The following is a 24,686-nucleotide window of genomic DNA, read 5'->3' as shown; positions in this document are numbered from 1 at the left end:
GTCCTTTTCCTTAAGAAAAAGGACAGAACGTTAAGCCTTTGCAGATTATCAGGCCTTAAACTAGGTGATGGTCTAAAATTGATATCCTCTGCCCTTAATCTCACAGCTACTAGAGTGTGTGTGGTCTGCCAGAATTTTCACCAAACTAGACTAGAATGGAAGACCACATTTTGACCCCACTATGAGCACTTTTTCTTTAATAATTTCCCATATGGGACATCAAATCCTTTACTGAAGTCCAACTATCTAATGTCTTTCCCCTATCTAAAAATTTAGTTATCTTCTCAGAGAAGGAACTCACGTTAGTCTGGCAAAATCTACCTTGTTGCATGCTGCATTACATCTCCTTTTCCTTCTTATTCTTTCCTTCACAATTTGTTCTAAAGTCTAACTACTGAGGTCAGATTAGAGAGTCTGTAATTGCCCAGATCACTTTTCCCCTCCATAGATGTGATGTTAGTGCAGTCATATGGTACTACCGCGAATAGATAGATTTATTAAAAAATCATTGCTACCAGACTAACAATTTCATGTGACAATTCTTTCGGTATTCAGGGATGGAAATTATCCAGTCCCCCTCAATTTGAGCACATTAACGTCTATGTTTTTCCTGCTACCTCAGATGTAGTCATTTCCATTTCTATACATTTATTTCCATCTGCCATCCTGTCTATGTTCAATATTATCATCCTTACTGAAAACCAAAGCATAAGAACATAAGAATGGCCCTACTGGGTCAGGCCAAAGGTCCATCTAGCCCAGTATCCTGTCATCCAACAGTGACCAGTGCCAAGTGCCCCAGAGGGAATTAACTTAGTATGAATATTAGGTAATCATCAAGTGATCCATCCCCTGTCGCTCATTCCGAGCTTCTGGCAAACAGAGGCTAGGGACACCATTCCTGCCAATCCTGGCTAATAGCCATTGATGGACTTATCCTCCATGAATTTAACTAGTTCTTTTTTTAACCCTGTTATGGTCTTGACCTTCATAACATCCTCTGGCAAGGAGTTCCACAGGTTGACTTTGCGCTGTGTGAAGAAATACTTCCTTTTATTTGTTTTAAACTTGCTGCCCATTTGGTGACCCTCTAGTTCCTGTGTTATGAGAAGTAGAAAACAACACTTCCTTATCCAGTTTCTCTACACCAGTCATGATTTTATAGACCTCAACCACATCTCCCCTTAGCCATCTCTTTTCCAAGCTGAAAAGTCCCAGTCTTATTAATCTCTCCTCATACAGAAGCCATTCCATCCCCTAATCATTTTTGTTGCCTCTTTTTTGAACTTTTTTCAATTCCAATATATTTTTTTGAGATGAGGCAACCACATCTGCACACAGTATTCAAGATATCAGCGGGATATCTGTGTTAGTCTGGAGCTGTAAAAGCAGCAAAGAGTCCTGTGGCACCTGTTAGTCAATAAGGTGCCACAGGTCTCTTTGCTGCTTTTAGAGTATTGAAGATGTGGGCGTACTATGGATTTATATAGAGGCAATATAATATTTTCTGTCTATTATCTATCCCTTTCTTAATTATTCCCAGCATTCTATTCATTTTTTTGACTATCACTGCACACTGAGTGGATGTTTTCAGAGAACTATCCACAATGACTCCAAGATCTCTTTCCTGAGTGGTAATAGCAAATTTAGACCTCATCACTTTATATGTATAGTTGGCATTATGCTTTCCAATCTGCATTACTTTGCATTTATCAACATTAAATTTCATCTGTGTAGTGGGGCGGCTGCCCCAAATCCCTGAGAATTTAGGCTGCAGCAGGCCAGTAGGCCTGCACAGACAGACAGCCTATAAGAAAAGGGCTTATTGGGAGCCAATCAGGGCCCAGATTGGAGCCAGCCAATCAGGGCCAGGCTCAGCCCTATAAAGAGGCTGCTCAGGGAAGGAGTAGGCTGTCTGTCCCAGGCCTTCCTAGGGGAAGATCTGCCTCCAGAGCTGGGAGACTAGCACCTGGAACAGTGCAGTGCTGGGCAGGCTGGGGGGGAGCAGAAGGGAACTCCAGCCCAGTGTCTGCCAGACTGCAGACCCTGAGGGGAAGGGCCTAGCCAGTGTGAGGGGCCAAAGGAGAAGCGGCCCAAGGATGTGGACAGACAGACGGAGGGAGAGAAGGAGGGCAGGATGGCTGCCACTTGAGGGTCCCTGGGTTGGGACTCAGAGTAGTGGGCGGGCCTGGCCCCCCCCCTTCCTCCTTGCCTTACACCCAGTTGATGGGAGTGGCCGTCTAGGGCTGCACCAACCCCCTGCCAAGAGGGGTGTGACTTTGAGGGTGCAGTTGCCCACATTGGCTGGGGTGCAAAGAGACAGCTGATTAGTCATCCCCCCCCAGAAGGGGCAAGGATGGACTGAGGGGCACGGCTGGAGGGCAGTGGCTCAAAGAGGACACCACAAGTCAGGAGCAACGCAGGTCCACATGCCAACTAAGGGCGAGATGACAGATGTGACACCACCAAGATGGGGTGCTCCACTGAATTGAGCTAATTCCCGGCATCACCAGCAGAAGGTGCTGTGGTGGTGAGTCCCAGCCCCGTCACAATCTGCCATTTTGTTGCTCAATCATCCAGTTCTGAGAGACTCTTTTGTAGCTCTTCGCAGTCTGCCAGGGTCTTAACTATCTTGAGTAATTTTGTATCATCTGCAAATTTTGCCACCTCACCCTTTTTCCAGATCATTTATGAATATGTTGAATAGGACTGGTCCCAGAACAGACCCATGGGGAAGACTACTATTTACCTCTCTCCAATCTAAGCACTGACCATCTATACCTACCCTTTGTTTCCTATCTTTTAACCAATTACCAATCCATGAGAGCACCTTCCCTCTTATCCCATGGCAGCTTACTTTGCGTAAGAACCTTTGGCGAGGGACCTTGTCAAAGGCTTTCTGAAAATCTAAGTATACTATATCCACTGGATCCCCTTGGTCCACATGCTTGTTGAGCCCCTCAAAGAATTCTAGTAGATTGATGAGGCATGATTTCCCTTTTCTAAAACCATGTTGACTCTTCCTCAACAAATTATGTTCATCTATAGGTCTCCCAATATCATTCTTTATTATAGTTTCAACCAGTTTGCCTGGTACTGAAGTCAGGCTTACAGGCCTGTAATTTCCAGGATCAGTGCTGGAGCCCTTTTTAAAAATTGGCATCATATTAGCTATCCTCCAGTCATCTGGTACAGAAGCTGATTTAAATGATAGGTTACAGATGACAGTTAGTAGTTCTGAAATTTCACATTTGAGTTCCTTCAGAACTCTTGGGTGAATACCATCTGGTCCTGGAGACTTATTGCTGTTTAATTTACCAATTTGTTCCAAAACCTCCTTTAATGATACCTCAATCTGGGACAGTTTCTCAGATCTGTCACCTGAAAAGAATGGTTGAGGTTTGGGAATCTCCCTCACAACCTGAGCCGTGAAGACTTATGCAAAGAATTCATTTAGTTTCTCCGCAATGGCCTTGTCATCCTTCAGTGGTCCTTTAGCATCTCGATTGTCCAGTGGCCCCACTGGATGTTTAGCAGGCTTCCTGCTTCTGATGTACTTAAAAAAAAATGTACTATTATTTTTTGAGTCTTTGGCTAACTTTTCCTCAAATTTTTTTTTGGCCTTCCTAATTGTATTTTTAGACTTCATCTGCCAGTGTTTATGCTTCTTCTCTTTTCCTCACTAGGATTTAACTTCCACTTTTTAAAAGAAGTCTTTTTGCCTCTCACTGCTTCTTTTACTTTGTTTAGCCATGGTGGCACTTTTTTGTTCTCTTACTATGTTTTTCATTTGGGGTATACACTTAAGGTGAGCCTCTATTAGAGTGTCTTTAAGAAGTTTTCACACATCTTACAGAGATTTCACTTTTGGTACCATACCCTTTAATTTCTGTTTAACTAACCTCCTCATTTTTGTGTAGTTCCCCTTTCTAAAATTAAATGTTACAATGTTGGGCTACTATGGTGTTCTTCCTGCCACAGGAATATTAAATTGAATTATATTATGGTAACTATTACCAAATGGTCCAGCTATATTCACCTCTTGGACCAGATTCTGTGCTCCACTTAGGACTAAATCAAGAATTGCTTTTCCTCTCGGGGGTTCCAGGATCAGCTGCTCCAAGAAGCAGTCATTTAAGGTGTCAAGAAACTTTTTATCTCTGCATCTCCTCCTGAGGTGATATGTACCCAGTCAATATGGGAATAATTGAAATCCCCCGTTATTATTAAGTTTTATTTTAATAGCCTCTCTAATCTCCTTGAGCATTTCTGTCACTCTCACCATCCTGGTCATGTGGTCTGTAATATATCTCTACTGCTATATTCTTATTATTAGAATATGGAATTTCTATCCATAGAGATTCTATGGTACAGTTTGATTCATTTTTATTTAATTTGCTTCTATGTTTTCTTTCACATATAATGCCACTCCCCCACCAGCATTACCTGTTCTGTCCTTCTGATATATTTTGTACCCGGTATTACTGTATCCCACTGATTATCCTCACTCCACCAAGTTTCTGTGATACCTATTATATCAATATCCTCATTTAATATGTGTGACAGACTCAGACCAGTGGGGTACAAGAGTCTGGTAGAGGGCAAATATACTGGTCACTGGATGAGTAGTTTTCTGTTCCCTGAGTGACCAGAGCAGGGGCTGCAGTAGAGTAATCAGGAACCTGCAGAACCAATTAAGGCAGACAGGCTGATTAGAACACCTGCAGCCAATCAAGGCAGGCTAATCAGGGCACCTGGGTTTAAAAAGGAGCTCACTTCAGCGGGCGTGTAAGGACTGGGAGCAAAGAGGCACAAGGAGCTGAGAGTGAGAGGGTGTGCTGTTGGAGGACTAAGGAGTACGAGCGTTATCAGACACCAGGAGGAAGGTCCTGTGGTGAGGATAAAGAAGGTGTTTGGAGAGGCTATAGGGAAGTAGCCCAGGGAGTTGTAGCTTGCACTATAGACAGCTGCAATCCACAGGGTCCTGGGCTGGAACCCAGAGTAGAGGGCAGGCCCGGGTTCCCCCCAAACCTTGCAACTCCTGATCAGACACAGGAAGAGTTGACCCAGACTGTGGGTTCCACCAGAGGGGAAGATCACTGAAGTGTGCAAAACTGCCAATAAGCGCAGGACCCACCAAGGTAGAGGAGGGACTTGTCACGTATGAGGCACTCTTGTTCACCCATTTTATTATTTAGACTTCTAGCATTGGTATATAAGCACTTGTCTCCCTTTGGCTGTCTGCCATTACACAATGTAATTGAATGGGACATTTATTTGACAGACCCTGCCTGTATTTTATCATTTTCCATCCTCTTGTCCTCACTGGGACATAGAGATTCTCTATTAATAGATCCTCCCCTAAGGGATGTCCAAACCATGTGCTCCTCCACACCTGCCGGCTTTCCTCCAGCCCTTAAAAACTCATAGAACAGTTTTTAAAGTAAGTACCAGCAATCTGGTTCCATTTTGGTTTAGGTGGAGCCCATCCTTCTTGTATAGGCTCAAAAGTTTCCTCAGTTCCTAATAAATCTAAACCCCTCCTCCCTGCACCAATCGTTTCATCCACGCACTGAGACTCTGCAGTTCTGCCTGTCTAACTGGCCCTGCGCATGGAACTGGGAACATCTCAGAGATTGCTACCATGGAGGTCTTGGACTTCAATCGCTTACCTAGCAGCCTAAATATGGCCTCTAGGACCTCTCTCCTATCCTTCCCTATGTCATTGGTACCCACATGTACCACGACCACCGACTTCTCCCTAGCATTACATATAAGTCTATCTAGATGTCTCGAGAGATCCGCAACCTTTGCACCAAGCAGGCAAGTCACCCTGCAGTTCTCCTGATCATCGCAAACCCAGCTATGTTTCTAAAAATCAAATTGCCAATTACTAATACCTGCCTCTTTCTAATAGCTGGAGTTCCCTCCTGCAGAAAGTTTTCCTCAGTGCAAGAGGATACCACAACACCATCTGGAAGTGGGCTCCAAACTATGGGATTGTTTCCCTCTGCTCCAGTTAGGCCTGGTCTACATGAGTTTATATCGAATTTAGCAGCGTTATACTGCATTAACCCTGCACCCGTCCACACAATGAAGCCCTTTATATCGATATAAAGGGCTCTTAATACCAGTATCTGTAATCCTCCCCGACGAAGGGAGTAGCACTGAAATCGGTATTGCCATTTCAGATTAGGGTTAGTGTGGCCACAATTCAATGGTATTGGCCTCCGGGTGTTATCCCACAGTGCACCATTGTGATCGCTCTGGACAGCAATCTGAACTCGGATGCACTGGCCAGGTAAACAGGAAAAGCCCCACAAACTTTTGAATTTCATCTCCTGTTTGCCCAGCGTGGAGAGCTCATCAGCACAGGTGACCACGCAGAGCTCATCAGCCACATGGTAACATCGCTCAGAATCGAAAGAGAGCTTGCAGCATGGACTGTACGGGAGGTACTGGATCTGATCGCTATATGGGGAGATGATTGCATACTAGCAGAACTCTGTTCCAAAAGACGAAATGAAAAAAACATTTGAAAAAAATCTCCAAGGCCATGATGGAAGAGGTCACACTAGGGGCTCAGTACAGTTGCCGTGTGAAAGTTAAGGAGCTCAGACAAGCCTACCAGAAAACCAAAGAAGCAAACGGAAGGTCCGGAACAGGGCCACAAACATGCGCTTCTACGCTGAGCTGCATGCAATTCTGGGGGGGGAGGAGGGGGCGCCACCACTACCCCACCCCTGACTGTGGATTCCGAGGTGGGGTAATCTAGCCATGCCTGAGGATTCTGCGGACGGGGAGAGGAGAGGAGGAGGAGGACTAGCTTGAATGAGTGGAAGGACATGGTATCAAAGTACAGGAAAGATGCTAGTGAACATGAGACAGGAGGGACTAACATGAGGATAGGAGGGACGCTCAGATGATAGGCGACAGCAGGAAGATCAGAGGAGACATGATACAACACGGGCTGCTGCGTGATCAAACTGACATGCTCCAGTGTCTGGTGGAGCTTCAGGAATGGCAGCAGGATCACAAAATGCTGCTGCAGTCCCTGTATAACCACCCTCCCACCTCCCAAGTTCCATAGCCTCCTCACCCAGACGTGAAGAACACCTGGGGGGAGGCTCCGTGCACTACCCACTCCACCCCAGTGGACAGTCCAACCAAAAGGCTGTCATTTTTTTGAACTTTTTAATGGCCTTTCCTATCCTCCTATCCTCCTCCCAAACCCCACCCGGGCTACCTTGTCAGTTTTCTCCCTCAATTTATAAAGAATACATGATTTTTAAATGATAGTGACTTTATTTCCTTAGAAAGCAAGCTGCAATCGAAGGGGAGGGTGGGTTGCTTACAGGGAATGAGTCAATCAAGGGGGCGGGTTTTCATCAAGGAGAAACAAACACAACAGTCACACCGTACCCTGGCCAGTGATGAAACTGGTTTTCAAAGCTTCTCTGATGCGCACCGCTTCCTGATGTGCTCTTCTAATCACCCTGGTGTCTGGTTGCGTGTAATCAGCGACCAGGTGATTTGCCTCAGCCTTCCTCCCCGCCATAAAGGTCTCCCCCTTAATCTCACAGAGATTGTTATTGCTGCTTGCTGTGTGCTCCACAATGGGGATATTGGTTTGGCTGAGGTCTGAACGAGTCAGTAATGTGCGCCAGCGTCCCTTTAAACGTCCAAATGCACATTCTACTACCATTCTGCACTTGCTCAGCCTGTCATTGAACAGCTCCTGACTACTGTCCAGGCTCCTGTGTATGGCTTCATGAGCCATGGCATCAAGGGTAGGCTGGGTCTCCCAGGATAACTATAGGCATTTCAACATCCCCAACTGTTATTTTCTGGTCTGGGAAGTAATTCCCTTGCTGTAGCCATTTAAAGAGAGTAGTGTTCCTGAAGATGCGAGCGTCATGAACCCTTCCTGGCCATCTCACGTTGATGTTGTGAAATGTCCCTTGTGATCCACCAGTGCTTGCAGCACCATTGAAAAGTACCCCTTGCAGTTTACGTACTGCTTCCCTGGCGCTCCAGTGCCAAGATAGGGATATGGGTTCCATCTATCGCCCCACCACAGTTAGGGAATCCCATTGCAACAAAGCCATCCACTATGACCTGCACATTTCCCAGAGTCACAACCTGTCGTAGCAGCAGCTCAGTGACTGCATTGGCTACTTGCATCACAGCAGCCCCCACAGTAGATTTTCCCACTCCAAATTGATTCCTGACTGACCAGTGCTGTCTGGCATTGCAAGCTTCCAGAGGGCTATTGCCACTCGCTTCTCAACTGTGAGGGCTGCTCTCATCTTGGTATTCTGGCATTTCAGGGCAGGGGAAAGCAAGTCACAAAGTTCCAGGAAAGTGCCCTTACACATTCGAAATTTTCGCAGCCACTGGGAATAGTCCCACACTTGCAACACTATGTGGTCCCACCAGTCTACGCTTGTTTCCCAGGCCCAAAATCGGCGTTCAATGGCTAGAACCTGCCCCATTACCAGCATGATCTCTAAAGCACCAGGGCTCGCGGTTTGAGAAAATTCTGTGTCCATGTCCTCATCACTCCCATTGCCGCGCTCCCGTAGCCGCCTCCTCCTCGCCTGGTTTTGCAGGTCCTGGTTCAGCATTGACTGCACGAGAATGCGCAAGGTGTTTACAACGTCCATGATTGCTGTCTTGAGCTGAGCAGGCTCCATGCTTGCCAAGGTATGGAATCTGCACAGTTCACCCAGGAAAAAAGGCACGGTTGTCTGCTGTTGCTTTCACAGAGGGAGGGGTGAGGCTGTACCCAGAACCACCAGTGACAATGTTTTTTGCCCCATCAGGCACTGGAATCTCAACCCAGAATTCCAATGGGTAGGGGAGACTGTGGGAACTATGGGATAGCTATGGGATAGCTACCCACAATGCAACGCTCCGGAAATCGATGATAGCCTCGGTAAATGAATGCACACCACCGAATTAATGTGCTTAGTGTGGCCACGTGCGCTCGACTTTTTACAATCTGTTTCCAAATACTGATTTCTGTAAAACCGGTATAATCTCATAGTGTATCCTTAGATGTTCTCCTTCCCTGGGACTTTCATCCTCCTCAACAGCACAGAGGCCATCAGACCATTTTACTGAGTTCCAGAAAGTCTCATCTAAGTACCTCTCTGTCTCCCTCAGCTCCTCCAGCTCAGCTGCTCTGGTCTCCAAAGCCACACATGGTCTCTGAGAGCCAGGAGCTCCTTGCACCAAATGCACACATACACTACTTGCCCATAGGGCAGGTAATCATACACGCTGCACTGAGTGCAATAAACTGGGTAACCCCCACTCTATTGCTGGACTTCTGCCTGCATTCCCTTTTTACTCCTGCAGCTGGTTCCTTTGTTGTTTATATGAAGAGGGTATTTTTGGCTTTTAAGCTTAAAGAATATGGAGTTCTAGCCCCCCTCACGTTGCCCCTGTAAACACCCTTGCAAAACTCCCCTGTTAGCCGCTGCTGTTCCCTAGCTCCTCCAGTCACTTAGGAGCAGGCTTTTTAAGGTCCTGGTCTCCATGAGTACCCCCACCTCCTGGGTAAGGGTTGATGGGTGTTAAAAGGCATAGGGATCTTAGGGCTGGTCTACACTGGGGAGGGATCGATCTAAGATACACAACTTCAGCTACGTGAATAGCCTAGCTGAAGTCGAAGTATCTTAGATCAATTTACCTCTCATCTTCATGGCGCAGGATCGATGTCCGCGGTTCCCCCTGTCGACTCTGCTACCGCCGTTTGCGCTGGTGGAGTTCCAGAGTCGACGGAAGTGCTTTCAGGGATTGATATATCGCGTCTAGATGAGACGCGATATATCGATTCCCGAGAAATCAATCGCTACCCGCCGATACAGCGGGTTGTCTCGACGTAGCCATAGCCTCATTAAGAAGCTGTCAGCCTTGCCTACCAGATTGCTAGGCTCAGCACACACACGGTCAGCACACAGTCCCCCAAATAAACAGAGCACACAATATATTTCAGTCAAGCAGCAAGCACACCACATTTAGTGTTCATTTAGTTTTTGGGCCATATCTAGATTATCTTTAATCTCTTCCCCATATACACTGCATAGCAGTCCGACTTCATCCTTTCTGAGTCTCTTTATTTAATTTAAAAAAACTATTTATTTTAATTTTCTTGGCAAGAGCTAAGTTAGCACTACTTTTTAGCAATTCTTACTTTGTTCCTTCATTTTCTAACCTGCAAGATGTTGCTTTTTCAATTCCTGTTTCCATTCCCTAGAGACTCTCTGCTTCCAATAACCTTTTTGATGTAGTTATTCACTCAGTTGGGCCTGGAGCCTTTCCCTACAATTTCCTCCCCGTTTCTTGCAATGTAAACTTCAGATAGTTTTGTACACATGACTTAAAGAAATTCTAAGCCTCCTCAACACTTAAGTCCTTGAACTCTTCAGTACAATTGACTTCAACTAATTCCATTAATTTCTGTTTTGAAATAAAAAAATAGATGATGACTTGTTACGATTATCCTTACATTTAATTTAAACTAAATCAGCTCATGAACCTCGATCCAAGGTTATTCCCTAAAAGCAGGTCTTCTATGATTTTCTCACTATTCAACAAAACCAAGTCTAAAATTTGGGGCTGTCAAGGGATTAAAAAAATTAATCACAATTAATCACACTGTCAAACAATAATAGAATACCATTTAAATATTCTTGGATGTTTTCTACACTTTCAAATATATTTATTTCAATTGCAACACAGAATACAAAGTGTACAGTGCTCACTTTATATTTTTGATTACATATATTTGCACTGTAAAAAAGAAACAAAAGAAATAGTATTTTTCAATTCACCTAACACATATACTATAGTGTACTGTCATCTCTTTATCACGAAAGTTGAACTTACAAATGTAGAATTATGTACAAAAAGTAACTGCGTTCAAAACTAAAACAATGTAAAACTTTAGAGCCTACAAGCCTACTTCTTTTTCAGCCAATCACTTAGACAAACAAGCTTGTTTACATTTGTGGGAGATGATGCTGTCCGCTTCTTGTTTACAATGTCACCTGAAAGCGAGAATAGGCATTCGAATTGCAAGGTATTTACATGCCAGATGTGCTAAAGAGTTATATGTCCCTTCATGTTTCTGACCCCTGGATCTATAGCAGACCCCTAACACCATCCCACTGGATCCTCTTTTGCAGTTCTTCCCCAAAGTTATTTTGGCCCAAAATTTTGTTTTGTCCATATTACCATACTATAATTTCTTATTTCTTTACCGTTTACTGGAGGGAGATGCCTTTTCATTTTTGTCTCCTCAAATATTGGGCAGACAGAAATAAAAGGGGACATTACCAGGGAGGAAAAAATTTGGATGGGAGAGAGGAGAAAGGCAAACATGTTCCCCCTTGTTGTCGTCATCCCACCTCATAATTGTGCCTATGAGACCTTTTTTTAAGGTCCTGAGTCAAATAAAATGCCAAATATACACTTTTTACAAAGATGTTCTGATGTTGCTACTTCCCAGCTTCTGAGTCAACAGTGACACATGCTTATTTCTCAAAGTGGAGGATTTTTTCCAATAACTTTGTGTTCAGAGTGTATCAGTGAACACTGATACAGTGTTAAGAACCTTCCCTTTGAGCAGAACAGCAGCTTTGATAATGTCTACATTTTTCTCTTCATTCCAAACACTGTTCATTCTACTGAATGCTCATTCAATTGGGCTGTTTGTAACACAGAACAAATTCTACTTGGTATAGCAATAGAGCTTCAAGAAACATTAAGAAACTAAACATTTTGATTGATTAAATGAAAAAGTGGGACATTTCAGGAGTCCTGAAAGAAGTTACTAGGATAATAGAAATATCATGTGAAAAAGCAGGAAGCAGGGTCACTTTGTGCATAAGGATTCCATTTATTTTTTCTGCTGAAATTTTGTCATTTGTACAGCAATACCCTGTGTATGTTACAAACTAGTTTTATTGCACAGATTCATACCTTTTAAGAAAAGACTATTATGATAATCTAGTCTGACTGCATGCATAATACAGGTCACACAATTTCACCCAGTAATTCCTGTATCAAGCCCATAACTTCTAATTGAGCTAGAGCATATCTTTTAGAAAGAGACCAATCTTGATTTAAAGACTTCTAGTAATGAAGAATCTGCCACATCAATGTGTAAGTTGTTCCAATTGTTATAGTGTTCTCAATTCGAAAAAGAAATTGAAGATTAGAAAAGATTCAGAAAACTATAATAAAGATTTCATATCTGGAAAACCTGCCTTAAAGTGAGAGACAGAGCTTCTCAATCTATTTACTTCATCCAAGTGAAGGCTCAGAAGTGACTTGATCATGGTCTACATGAGGAAGAGATTTCAGACTGCTCTTGATCTAGCAGAAAAGGGAATAACAAGTTCCAGTGACTGAAAGTTGAAGCTAGACAATTTTGGACCAGAAATATGGTATTAATTTTTAATCCATGAGGACAATTAACCACTGGAATAATTTACCTAAGGAATATGATGGATTCTCCATCACTTTAGGTCTTTAAATGTACACCTTTATATAGAGAAATCCTTTGAAGTGTATTCATAATTACTTTAGGTTTAAGAGTCAGGTTAAAAATTGTAATTACCTGGAACTACGCCATTTGTTGCTATTGCGCTCATTGAAATTGCAGTCAGCATAGTCTGTGGAAAGACCATTATTAAAAATGTTTAATTTAACATAATAAAGTTCTTTAAAAACTATAAAGGATGGACAAGCCCAGTGGTCCAGCAGGAATATGTTGGAAATTGGAAAATATTTTTACACCTTTATGGCAACAGGGACTCAAGTTATATGCATTTTTTTCCTAACTGAGCTAATTGATTCCAAAGTCATTGAGCATTGAGTCTTAGACTGAACACCTGTTTCGTACATCTAGAAGTATGGGTCAGCTAAAAGTAGAGCCTTTGAATACATAACTGGGAAGAAGGGGAAACCTTGAGGACTTTCAATATTCAGCAGAAAACAACCCAAAGAAAATACTGTTCTAATTAAATAGCAATTAGTAACGAATGACCAATCATCATCATTACCACTGTGTATCTTACTTCTAGCTCCATACTCCACAACGATTACATTTATGAACTTGAGCTACAAGTAAATCACAGTACTGCGAATAATTAAATTTGAATTTGATGTAAAATTTTGAAAAGTAATTCCTTCTTACCCAAATTTAAATAAACAAACACAAAGTTGCTCACAGCAGGAGGATAAATCAAGAGAACAACAAATACTAAGGACTGATTTAATGAGAACCATGAAATACAATTTTAATTACTGAGTAAACAGCACTAACGTTAGTATTTTACAAACTTAAGACGGAATCCTGTTTTGACCAATTCAACTAGGAAAAGTAGTGCAGCTAGGCAAGAAATGGTTTCCCTGTTCTATGAAAGTTTTTTAAATTTCAAAATAAGTTTTCCATTCTGCATTGGGACAAAACTAAGACCTTTCCAACATCCCCAAAAAACAGTTTTCCAAAAAATCAGAGATACACCATACTAACCCAGCCTAAAGTTAGGACGTATTCTAGTTCCTTTGTCTCCCATATCCCATGCGCATGCCATAATCACCCGTATATAAAGCCAGCCTCTCTCTCTCTCTCTGGCCCAATGAATATTTAATTAGTTATACAAAGTGGAACAGTTCTAACAGGAGACATTAAGAGACACCAACTCCAGAAAAACCCATAGCTTTGTGGTTATGAGACTCATATGGAATGTGGAAGTTATAAGTTCAAGTCCCTGCTCTGAATAAGGACTTGAACCTAGATCATCATCTTCTTCCCAGGTGAGTGGCCTCAGCAGTGAATTATTGGCTATTCTGGAGTCTATCCATCTTTTTGACCAGAAAGTCCAACCTGGGAATCTAAGAAATACTTCCCAATGGAAGTTTTGCTTAATCTGATACCTTTTCATAAACATTTGTTTCAGTGAATTGCATTCTCTGTCAATAAAACCATTTTGTCAGAAAATTCCTGACCAGCTCTAATAAGCAAAGAGACAGCAGTGTGTCCTATCAATCAAGCCAGGAACAGTGCAGGAGGGTTCACTTTGCTGCATCACTGTGTAGGGTGCCCCTTGCATGCACCCCTATTGTCAGGTAGTACTTGCAACTGAATTTCAACATACACACTACTTAGTCTATGCATAAATGAACATGCTAAAAGACACAGAAGGCAAGCTAGTATTTTCGCCCAGCTTAACTCCCACCTGTACTGCTCTTTGAACTCTACAAGAACGTTCTGCCTGTTGCTTGTGCTGGGAGAGGAGGGGAAATGGGTCTGGCAGTAGCATAGAATAGGATTTTACCAGTGATAAATGTATAACAAAATAGATATTAACTTACACAAGCACAGCACATGAACACAATGATGAAAGATTCAAGAACTCCCGATGTTCCAACGATCCATGTCAAACGCAGGAAAAGAATGACTCCTAAAATGTTTTGCAAGCAGGGAAGGTACACACCAATAAAAGTACCCATACGTGGAGTCTGAAACAAACAAAATATAAATTCTACCTAGAATATTTCTTCCCAAACAAAAGGCCAGGTATCTTAACACCTCATCCAGCAAATTCACAATGACTTGTAACAAAAAGTCTTTTTTAGTAAGGTGTGAGAGAAGACCTCAGGATTTCTAGTTTTATAGATAATAGCTAATACAGAATTTTAAAAAAAATAGAATACCTTTTGTGCACTAAGACAGTCTCTGTTAAGAATTAGGAGGAGACCCTCATGCAAGACAGATCATCCTACATCTACTGGCCATGAGGTTTCTCATACCTTCCTCTGAAGCATCTGGTGTTGGCCTCTGTTTGAGACAGGATGCTCAACCACAGATCTGATCCAACATGGCACATTTGTTAATATTTCCTTTATTTCATGTGTGATGCTCAGGGATCAAAATTAAGCCAGATGTTATAAATATAAATGACAGTTCTCCATTCAGGCCCCATCCTCAGTCCCAATCTTTGTCTACATTTCTGTAGAAGTGCTCAGCTGTGAAGCAGTTAACCCAAAAGTACTGAGCACCTAACACATCCCACTGAGGCTTAAATCTTCTATTTTTTTAAAAATAAAACCATTGTCAATGTGTAACTCCAGTCAGTCGGACTTGTTGACTATATCTTTGTTCTGTAGGCACAATGAGAGAACACTCCAGTGGTTTATACTTGTAAAGTTTTCTTCACTTCTATAAGGACTAAAACAACTAGATATTTGTTATTTTTTGTTTTTGTGGGGGGGTTTAATTAAATGAAAGCTTAAATTCTATAGAAAATAATGACACCACTGTAAAGTGCTGGTACTTCATATCACTGCATACGAGCCTAATCTGACTTCTCAATTAGGCTGCCTATTCTTTTCTTTGGTCTGGTAGATTAGATTGCCAAACATGGAATAGAGAAATAATTTAACTTGATATGAACAAGAGCCTTTATTTCTACTTTAAACACAGATATATTGTCTTTTTAAATAACATCTATCAAATAAAATCAGAGGAAATATGAATGTCAAAATCTCAGAATTCTAATTCCTTTCACTTTGACCCCAACACACACAATTGAACAGAGTGTAGCAAGAGAGCCAAGACAACTGCCAACAAGAGAGAAGAGAGATCATATGCAACAATAAAGAAGGGGTTGGAATAGTTAGAGACCCCATGTTCACAACCCAAAAAGGTAAAAAAAATCATAAATCATATGATTTTTAAAGTAATACATTTTTAAAGTAATTTTTAAAAATTCCACAGTTAGCAAGAAATATATTGTGCAGTTGGTTTCTCAACATATGTATGAAGACCTTGTTTTATTCCTCTTTTATGTAACCCCCAACTTTGTATAGACATGGCTTGCATTGGTGCCACTCATCTCACCTTAGAGTACATAAATGGACCTCTCTTTCGCCATGTCTACACTAGTGAGCTTACAGCGGCACAGCTGTACCAATGCAGCTGTGCTCCTATCAGATCACTCGTGTAGTCACACTATGCCAGTGGAAGAGAGATCGCCCATCGACATAATTAAACCACAAGTGGCACTAGCTATGTTGGTGGGAGAGCATCTCCCACCAACATAGCGCTGTCCACACTTCTCTCTGTGAAACTTATGTCATATACACAGAGAGATTTCTTTTTCACAACCCTGAGTGACATAAGTTATACCAACAAAAGTGCTAGTGTAGACATAGCCTTTGTGTAATGCTGCTTCTAATCAGTTAACAAATGTTTCTCAAGGCAATACAAAGAGCCTAAGGTCTTGTCTTCATTAAGGAATTCTTTTACCAGTATAGCTACATCAATTTAGTTACACTGATAGAAACCTAAGGTAGATGGGCTGCATTGTAAAAAGGTATGGCTAACATCAGGGTAACTAAATTAAAGTAGGTTTCAGAGTAGCAGCCGTGTTAGTATGTATCCGTAAAAGGAACAGGAGTACTTGTGGCACCTTAGAGACTAACAAATTTATTTCAGCATGAGCTTTCGTGAGCTACAGCTCACTTCTTCGGATGCATAGAATGGAACACACAGACAGGAGATATTTATACATACAGAGAACATGAAAAGGTGGAAGTAGCCATACCAACAGGAAGAGTCTAATCAATTGAGATGAGCTATCATCAGCAGGAGAAAAAAAAGTTTTGAAGTGATAATTAAGATGACCCATAAAAGGTGTGAGGAGAACTTAACATAGGGAAATAGATTCAATTAGTGTAATGACCCAACCATTCCCCATCTCTGTTTAGGCCTGAGTTAATTGTATCTAATTTGCATATTAACTCGAGTTCAGGAGTCTCTCTTGGTCTGTTTTTGAAGGTTTTTTTGTTGCACAAATGCACCTCAAGTCGTTCATTGAGTGGTTAGAGGAGGTGGAGAGTGTTCTCACCATAGGTTTTGAATGTGATGATTCTGATGTCACATGTTGTGTCCATTTAGTCTTTGCGTAGAGACTGTCAGTATGGTCAATGTTACTGGAAGAGGGGCGCATTGTGGTATATGAGGCATATATCACAGTTGGAGAATGCCCGCAGGTGAAGAGCCCCTGATGCGTGTGATGTGATTAGGGTGTATGATGGTGTACTTGACATAGATATTGGATAGAGTGGCATCGGGGGCTGTTGCAAGATAGTTCTGGTTGTTTATGTTGTATGGTGGCGGTTGCTGTAAGTATTTGCTCAGGTTGGGAGGACTGTCTATTAAGCGAGGACTGGCCGGTTCGCAAGCTCTGCGAGAGTGAGATCATATTAGGATAGCTTGTAGATCTTGGGATGATCGCTGGAGAGGTTTAGTGGGGGCGTAGGTGATGGCCTATGGCAATCGGTATTTTTCTTTGTTTGGGGCCTGTCTGTAGTAGCTGGTTCTGGGTACTCTCTTCTGGCTTGTAACTGTTTTTCACTTAGGCAGGTGGGTATTGTAAGAATGCTTATGTAGTGTTTATCTTGTCTGAGGGATTGGGAGCATACAGTGTAGCTTTAGAGCTTGTGTAGACAACAGATATGTGGTGTGTCCTGGATGGAAGCGGGAGACATTAGGTTAAGTATAAACCGGTCAGTGGTTTTCGGTATGGTGGCGTTAGTGACTACGCTATTAGCAGGGTCTAGGAACTGACCGCTTTGTGTGGATGGTCTAAGCTGTGGATGGGAAAGTGTTAATAATCACGGGTGGAATTCCTTCAAGGGTTTTCTTTGCCATGAGTCAGATGAAATGCTAGATGTCATCAAGTAGACAAGGTGAGTAGGGGCGTTAGGGATAGGCAGGAAGCGTTGTTTAAGTCAACATAAAGATGTTGGTATACCTGTGGGGCTGCGGGTAACATAGCAAGCGCCACTGACTTGAAGGTATATTGTAACCCAAATGTGAAATAGTGTAGTGAGGAAAAGTCACAAGTTCAGCCACCAGGGTTAGCCTGATATTAGGGATGACGTTCCGGATGCTTGTAAGTATCTTTTGTGTGGAATGTGGTTGTCGAGGGGTCTACATCCAAGTGGCCAGGAAGTGTTTTCTGGAAATACCAATGATTGGAGTTTCCTCAGGAAGATGGGTGTCTCGAAGATAGCTGGGAGTGGCTGGTAGCATAGGGGCTGAGGAGAGAGTCCACATAGCCAGACAATTCTGCTGTTAAGGTGACATGCTTGATGAAGGGGGTGCCCAGAGTTCAGGTTATGGATCTTGGGTAGAAAATAGAATACCCTGGTCAGGTTCTAGGCATGTGCCCCGACAGAGATTGTTCTGGCTTTCTCAGGGATTTTTGAGCAGATGGTGTAGTTTCTTTGGTAACACTAAGTGGATCAGAGTTGCCCTGTAAGAAATGTGAGTTTAGGGCCTAGCACTTTGTCATATCCGACATATTCTCGATGACGTACAGAATCTTTGTCACCTTTTTGATTATGATGTCAAGTTGTTCTTGAGGCGTTGATGGATTATCGTTAGCACGCTTAGGTTAGGGGCAAGTGATACTGCATTTTCACAATTTCAAGCCGTGCACGTTGACAGAACAATCTATGTAGAAGTCCAGTCTGTTGTTTCGACTCTAGGAGGAGTCCGCAGAAATATTTTAATACCGTTGGTAGGACGGATCTGTGAGTTACTATGTTGTTCGAGGTGGCTGGAAATATTATGATCGCGAGACGCGAAAGTGATTCTAGTAGGCAAAACTGTTCATGTCATTGGTGGAAGGACAAATGGAGAGGCCCCGAGATGGACAGATTTCTGGCTGGGCTAAAGAGAGATAGCTGAAGATTAACAATGATTGTTGGTGGGTAAAGGGAGCTACTGTTGTGTCGGTGCACGTAGAGTAAGACAGTTTGTGTCTTTTCATTTGTAGAGAAGCAAGTTTGGTGTGTATAATGGCTTTCTAGTTTTTGTAAATTAAAGTAAAGACGGTATATAACTGAAGCTCACTGCTGTAGCTGTCTACATTAGTGTTCACAAACTACCATGAAATAATGTTGTTATACATGCAAAAATTCTGATGTAGTCAAAGCTACCTCTCTCAGTTTCTCTCACCTCACTTCCGCCAAATCACTGACCTTTCATGTGCCACCCACTGTGCACCTTCTTTCTCAGGCTTCTAACAATCTACGAGGGCTTGCTACATGGAAGAGTTGCAGCGCGGTGATGGGGTTAACAGCGCTGCAGACTATCCTGTGGTCACATTGCAAGGACAGCCAGTGCGCAGACTCCTGGCTGCAGCGCTGGTGTACACTGTCGCTTGGGGTGTAAGTTGCACGCTGTGGAGCAGTGTGCTCGTCAAGTGTGGCCACCAAAAAGCGCTTTTATTGGCCTCCAGGGTATTAAGAGATATCCCAGAATTCCTGTCCACAACAAACCGGAAGAATGGCTGAACTTCGAGCTCCCCGGAGCTACTTATCTAAAAAACAAACACAGCTGCTCTTTGCTCCAGCAAGCGAGCGGAGGCAAGGGACTTGCTTTGGAATGTTCACAGCTATTTGCCTGAGGAGAGAGGGGAGTCCGTGTTGAGCAGCTGCTTATGTGGTCTGTAGGCTATTTAGGAGTGCATAATTTGCATTTAGTGAATAAGAGAGGGGTGGGGGAAGGGCTCAAAACTTTTTAAATGATTGAAGGTAGGTGCTGTGTATCTTCCAGTCCTTAGAACTTGCAAGGCAGGGAGCTGAGAACAGTGTCAGTTCCAAAAATCCACACTCTCTGTCTCCCCCACGCTCCCTGTCACACTCCACCCCACCCCCCTGTTTTGAAAAGCACGTTGCAGCCACTTGAACGCTGGGATAGCTACCCACAATGCACCACTCCCAACAGCGCTGCAAATGCTGCAAATGTGGCCACACTGTAGCACTGGTAGCTGTCAGTGTGGCCACGCTGCAGCACTTTCCCCACACAGCTGTACGAAGACAGTTGTAACTCCCAGCGCTATACAGCTGTAAGCGTAGCCATACCCTCACTCCCAGTTTCTACCAGCCAGCCTTTCTGAAGGGGCTTCCTTTTAAACTAGTCCCAGATGGTTCTAAATGGGCTTCAGGTGATCTGATTAGCCTGTTTCCCTTGATTGCTTCTCATCAGTTCTTAATTGGTTCCAGGTGTCTTATGGAGTCTGCCTGACTTAATTGCTTCTAGCATCTTCCTGACTGCTCTGGTCCCTGCCCTGGTCACTCAGGAAACAGAAAACTATTCATCCAGTGTCCAGTGTCTTTTCCTTTTACCAGACTCCTGCACCCAACCAGTCTGGGTCTGTCACAGAAGACAGAAATTAGAAATTAAAAAGCAATATATTACAGATGGCAAAAGATAGAAATTGATATAAATAAGAGGTTATATAATGCAAAAAATTGATATGGGAAGCTAAAGACACACGGGAAAATCCATATTTAGTAAGATTAAGAACAATAAGGAGGATTTTTTAAAGTATATCAGGAACAAAAGAAACCATAGCAATGGCATAAGTCCATTACTAGATGGAGAAAGTAAAACTGTTGATGCAGAAAAGGCAAAAGTGTTCAATAAATATTTTTATTCTGTATTTGGAAAGAAGCAGGATGTTTTACTCATATCAAATGAGGATGATGTTTTTTCTAGTCTATTAGTAACTAAGGAGGATGTTAAACAGTATCTACTAGGGATAAGCATTTTAAAATCAGTAGGCCCACATAAATTGTGTACACGTCCTAAAATAGTTGGCTGAGAAGATCTTAATTTTTAATAAATTATGGAATAACAAGGACATTCCATAAAATTGGAAGAGGGTTAATGTTGTGCCAATATTCAAAGGTGTCAACTGGGATGAGCTAGGTAGCTACAGGCCAGTTAGACTGGTATCAGTCCTAGGCAAGATAATGGAAAAGCTGATATGGAATTCAGCTAATAAGGAATTAAAATATTGGAATATAATTAATGCCAGTCAATATTGTTTTATGGAAAATAGGTCTTGTCAAATAACCTCATTTCATTCTTGGATGATATTTCAAGTTTGATTGATAAAGATAATTGCATGGGTGTGATATACTCAGACATTTGTAAGACATTTGTTTTAGTACAGCATGACATTCTGATAAAGAAGATATCAAATATACCCCTACCCCGATATAACGTGACCTGATATAACATGAATTCGGATATAATGCAGTAAAGCAGTACTCCGAGCAGGGAGGGTGCGCACTCCGGTGGATCAAAGCAAATTCAATATAAGGCCTCCATGGATGGGTTCGGTGTTTGCATAGTGCCTAACAAAATGGGGCCCTGTCCTCTAGGCACTATTGCAGTACAAGTAAGTATTATTAATAATAATTACACACATTAAATGGCATTAAAAGAACATTATTAATGTTGCAAAGTCAAGCACTCAAAAAACCCAGAAATGTCAGAATTAAGGTTGCCTTAGCATTATATAGCACTTTGCATATTCAAGTAGATTACACATTGACTGACATTATGTGCAGCTGTGAATGCTCAGCACTTCTGCAAATTAGGCCTCAGGGTCTCAAGTTAGGACTCCAGAAAATGAGAAAAACAAAATTAGTAACCACCCATGAAACGTTTGGTTTAAGTGACTTGCCAAACATCTCATAGAACTGTGGCAGAGGCAATTCCCCAGGGCATCTTTCGACTGTCTTAACCCTGAGATCATCCTTTCTCTTCCTTCAATCCTCTGCCTCATTCCCTACACACCTTCAAACTTCTGCAACAAATGAGGCAAGGGTCTTACAAACAATACCCTCCTTTACTACACAGTCCTGATTCAGCCCTGAAACAGGTCCATCCTGTGCACGGAAGGAGGCGGGGGGGCCTATGGAAAAAACAGTATGTTAACATGTAACTAAAGATTTTATCATAATGCTAATGCATACAGTGGGGCGGAATTAAGGTTCCACAGGCAACCTTAATTCTGTCATTTCCTAATTTTTGTGTGCTTGACTTTGCAACCTTAATAATGTTATTTTAATGGTTTAGAACTATAGCAATAGTATTAATAATATCAATAGTAGGTTGTCATCCTCTAAGTGGACCAGCACTAGAGGGGGGTGAGACACAGACTTTGCCTATAATTTTCACAGATATTTCCTGACAGCAGAAAATTTGTAAGACTCAGACATCTTAGGTTCCATTCTAGGCTCTGGATGGGAGTGAGGCTTTAGTGGTCACAGACTCTCCACAAGTTTCATCCCTTTTGCCTCATCCCCTCCGACCTGCCCCTGTGCTCTATCTTCCCCAGCCCTGACTCCTTGCCTACCTAGTCCCATTCTCTTTGCCTCCCAACTCCCAGTCTCCACTCTTCAGGCTGTGCTTCTCATCCCAGTTCCAGTCTCCCTCCCTCTGGGCTAGCTGTCTGAAACCTAAACCCCCAACTACCAGTCTCTCCCCAGACCTATACCCAGTCCCAGTCTTTCCCTGCACCCAAGATACTTTTCAGATCTTTCCATTTCCCCCTTCACTAATTCCTAGTCCCAGTCTCCCTCCTCCTCCAGCCCCTCATGCTATTTCAGTGTTTATCCACCAACCCTAACCGAATGGTTCCCAGTCATGCTCACATTTCTCTCATTGGCTCCCAGTCTTCTTGTCCAGCCATTCCCAGTATTTTCCCCATCCAGCTCCCAGTTCCAGTTTTTCTCCCCACCTTTCAGTCCCAGTCTTTGAGCCATCTGGGTACTAACAGTGGAGTAACTGACAACACAAGAGAGACAGACTCTCTACTCTCAGTTCCAGTGCCTGGCCCCATGCTTGCCCAGAGCAGCTATGAGCAGAAATTACAGGGAATGTCCCTCTGAGCCACCTTAACCCTGAGTTGAAGCATCCTCAGTGGCTACGTAGGGATGGTACATAAACAGTCAGATTACATGCAGAAACTGTGAGGAGATGAAGCATGCTTAGTGAGGTCAAAATCTTTGTAGATTTTAGCTGTTAAACACCAACACGTCTGTACTAAGCATGTGCAAACTGATATTTCAGAAGCTTATATCTTGGCCAAATATGTTAAGGTTTTTGGAGGAATGGCAAAAGGCATATGCTTGACACAAAGGCAACTCCACTTGCCAAATTTCAAGTCCTTGCTTCAAAGCATGGAGGTGGTTCAGACAAAAGGTTGCCAGATTTTGTTTCAACAGTAACGAAACAACGTTCTCTGAAATGTTCTTTGAAATGCCTGAGTTTTGCTTGACATTTCCCTCCAAAAATAAGAGTCAGGCAGACACATCACATGGAAAAATTTAACCAAACAGCCAAATAATTAAGATTCACAGTTACAAGCAATTGAAAACAGGGTCTTATCATGGGAATCTTAATAATAGAGGGTGTTAAAATCCCCATTTATAATTAAAAAAAGTATTTAAAAATATTATTTATTGGGCTGTCAAGCGATTAAAAAAATTAGTCACAATTAATTGCACTGTTAAATAACAATAGAATGCCATTTATTTTAAATATTTTGGATGTTTACTACATTTTCAAATATATTAATTTAAATTACAACATGAATACAAAGTCTACAGTGCTCATTTTATATTTAATTTTTATTACAAATATTTGCACTGTAAAAAAAACAAAAATATTGTATTTTTCAATTCACCTTATACAAGTACTGTAGTGCAATCTCTTTATCATGAAAGTTAAACTTACAAATGTAAAAAAAAAACCGCTGCGTTAAAAATAAAACAAAGTCCACTCAGTCCTACTTCTTGGGCAGCCAATCATGCTGACAAACAGGGTTGGTTACAATTTGAAGGCGATAATGCTGCCTGCTTCTTGTTTACAATGTCACCTGAAAGTGAGAACAGGTGTTCACATGGCACTGTTGTAGCTGGCATTGCAAGATAATGTGCCAGATGCACTAAAGATTCATATGTCCCTTCATGCTTCAACCACTATTCCAGAGGACATGTTTCCATGCTGTGCAGACTGACGCATGTTCATCATCTGAGTCAGATGCCATCAGCAGAAGGTTGGGTTTTTTTGGTTCCGTAGTTTCCGCATCAGTGCATTGCTCTTTTAAGACTTCTAAAAGCATGTTCCACACCTCATCCTGCTCAGATTTTGGAAGGCACGTCAGAGTATTAAACTTTGGGTCGAGTGCTGGAGCTATTTTTAAAATCTTACATTGGTACCATCTTTACATTTTGCCAAATCTGCTGTGAAAATGTTCTTAAAACGAACATGTGCTGGGTCACCATCTGAGACTACTATGACACGAAATATATGCAGAATGCGGGTAAAACAGAGCAGGAGACATACAATTCTTCCCCAAGGAATACAGTCACAAATTTAATTGATGCTTTTATTTTTAACAAGGTTCATCAGCATGGAAGCATGTCCTCTGGAATGGTGGCCAAAGCATGAAGGGGAATACAAATGTTTAGTATATCTGGCATGTAAATATCTTGCAATGCCAGCTACAAAAGTGCCATGCGAATGTCTGTTCTCACTGTCAAGTGACATTGTAAATAAGAAGCAGGCAACAGTATCTCCCGTCAATGTAAACAAACTTGTTTGTTTTAGCAATTGGCAGAATAAGAAGTAGGAATGAGTGGACTTGTACTTTCTAAAGTTTTACACTGTTTTGTTTTTGAGTGCAGTTATGTAAACCCAAAAAGGTGCATTTGTAAATTACACTTTCACAATAAAGAGATTGTTCTTCAGTACTTGTATGAGGTGAACTGAAAAATACTATTTCTTTTATCAT

The 24,686-nt window shown here is 42.2% G+C and overlaps 1 protein-coding gene across 2 annotated transcripts in view; it reads right to left on the bottom strand.

Annotated features, from left to right (window-relative positions):
• Positions 1-24,686, bottom strand: part of SLC12A7 (solute carrier family 12 member 7) — a 277,582-nt gene that overhangs the window by 122,808 nt on the left and 130,088 nt on the right. For both annotated transcript variants that reach the window (XM_032803704.2, XM_032803706.2), the window contains exons 4-5: positions 14,392-14,538; positions 12,632-12,686 (exon numbers count right to left, since the gene is read on the bottom strand). In XM_032803704.2, coding sequence (XP_032659595.1) covers positions 12,632-12,686; positions 14,392-14,538 — 202 coding nt within the window. The remainder of the gene's footprint in view (positions 1-12,631; positions 12,687-14,391; positions 14,539-24,686) is intronic.

Source organism: Chelonoidis abingdonii, chromosome 2 (genome assembly GCF_003597395.2).
Source record: "Chelonoidis abingdonii isolate Lonesome George chromosome 2, CheloAbing_2.0, whole genome shotgun sequence".
NCBI lineage: Eukaryota > Metazoa > Chordata > Testudines > Testudinidae > Chelonoidis > Chelonoidis abingdonii.
This window is presented reverse-complemented; position numbering and strand designations above follow the sequence as displayed.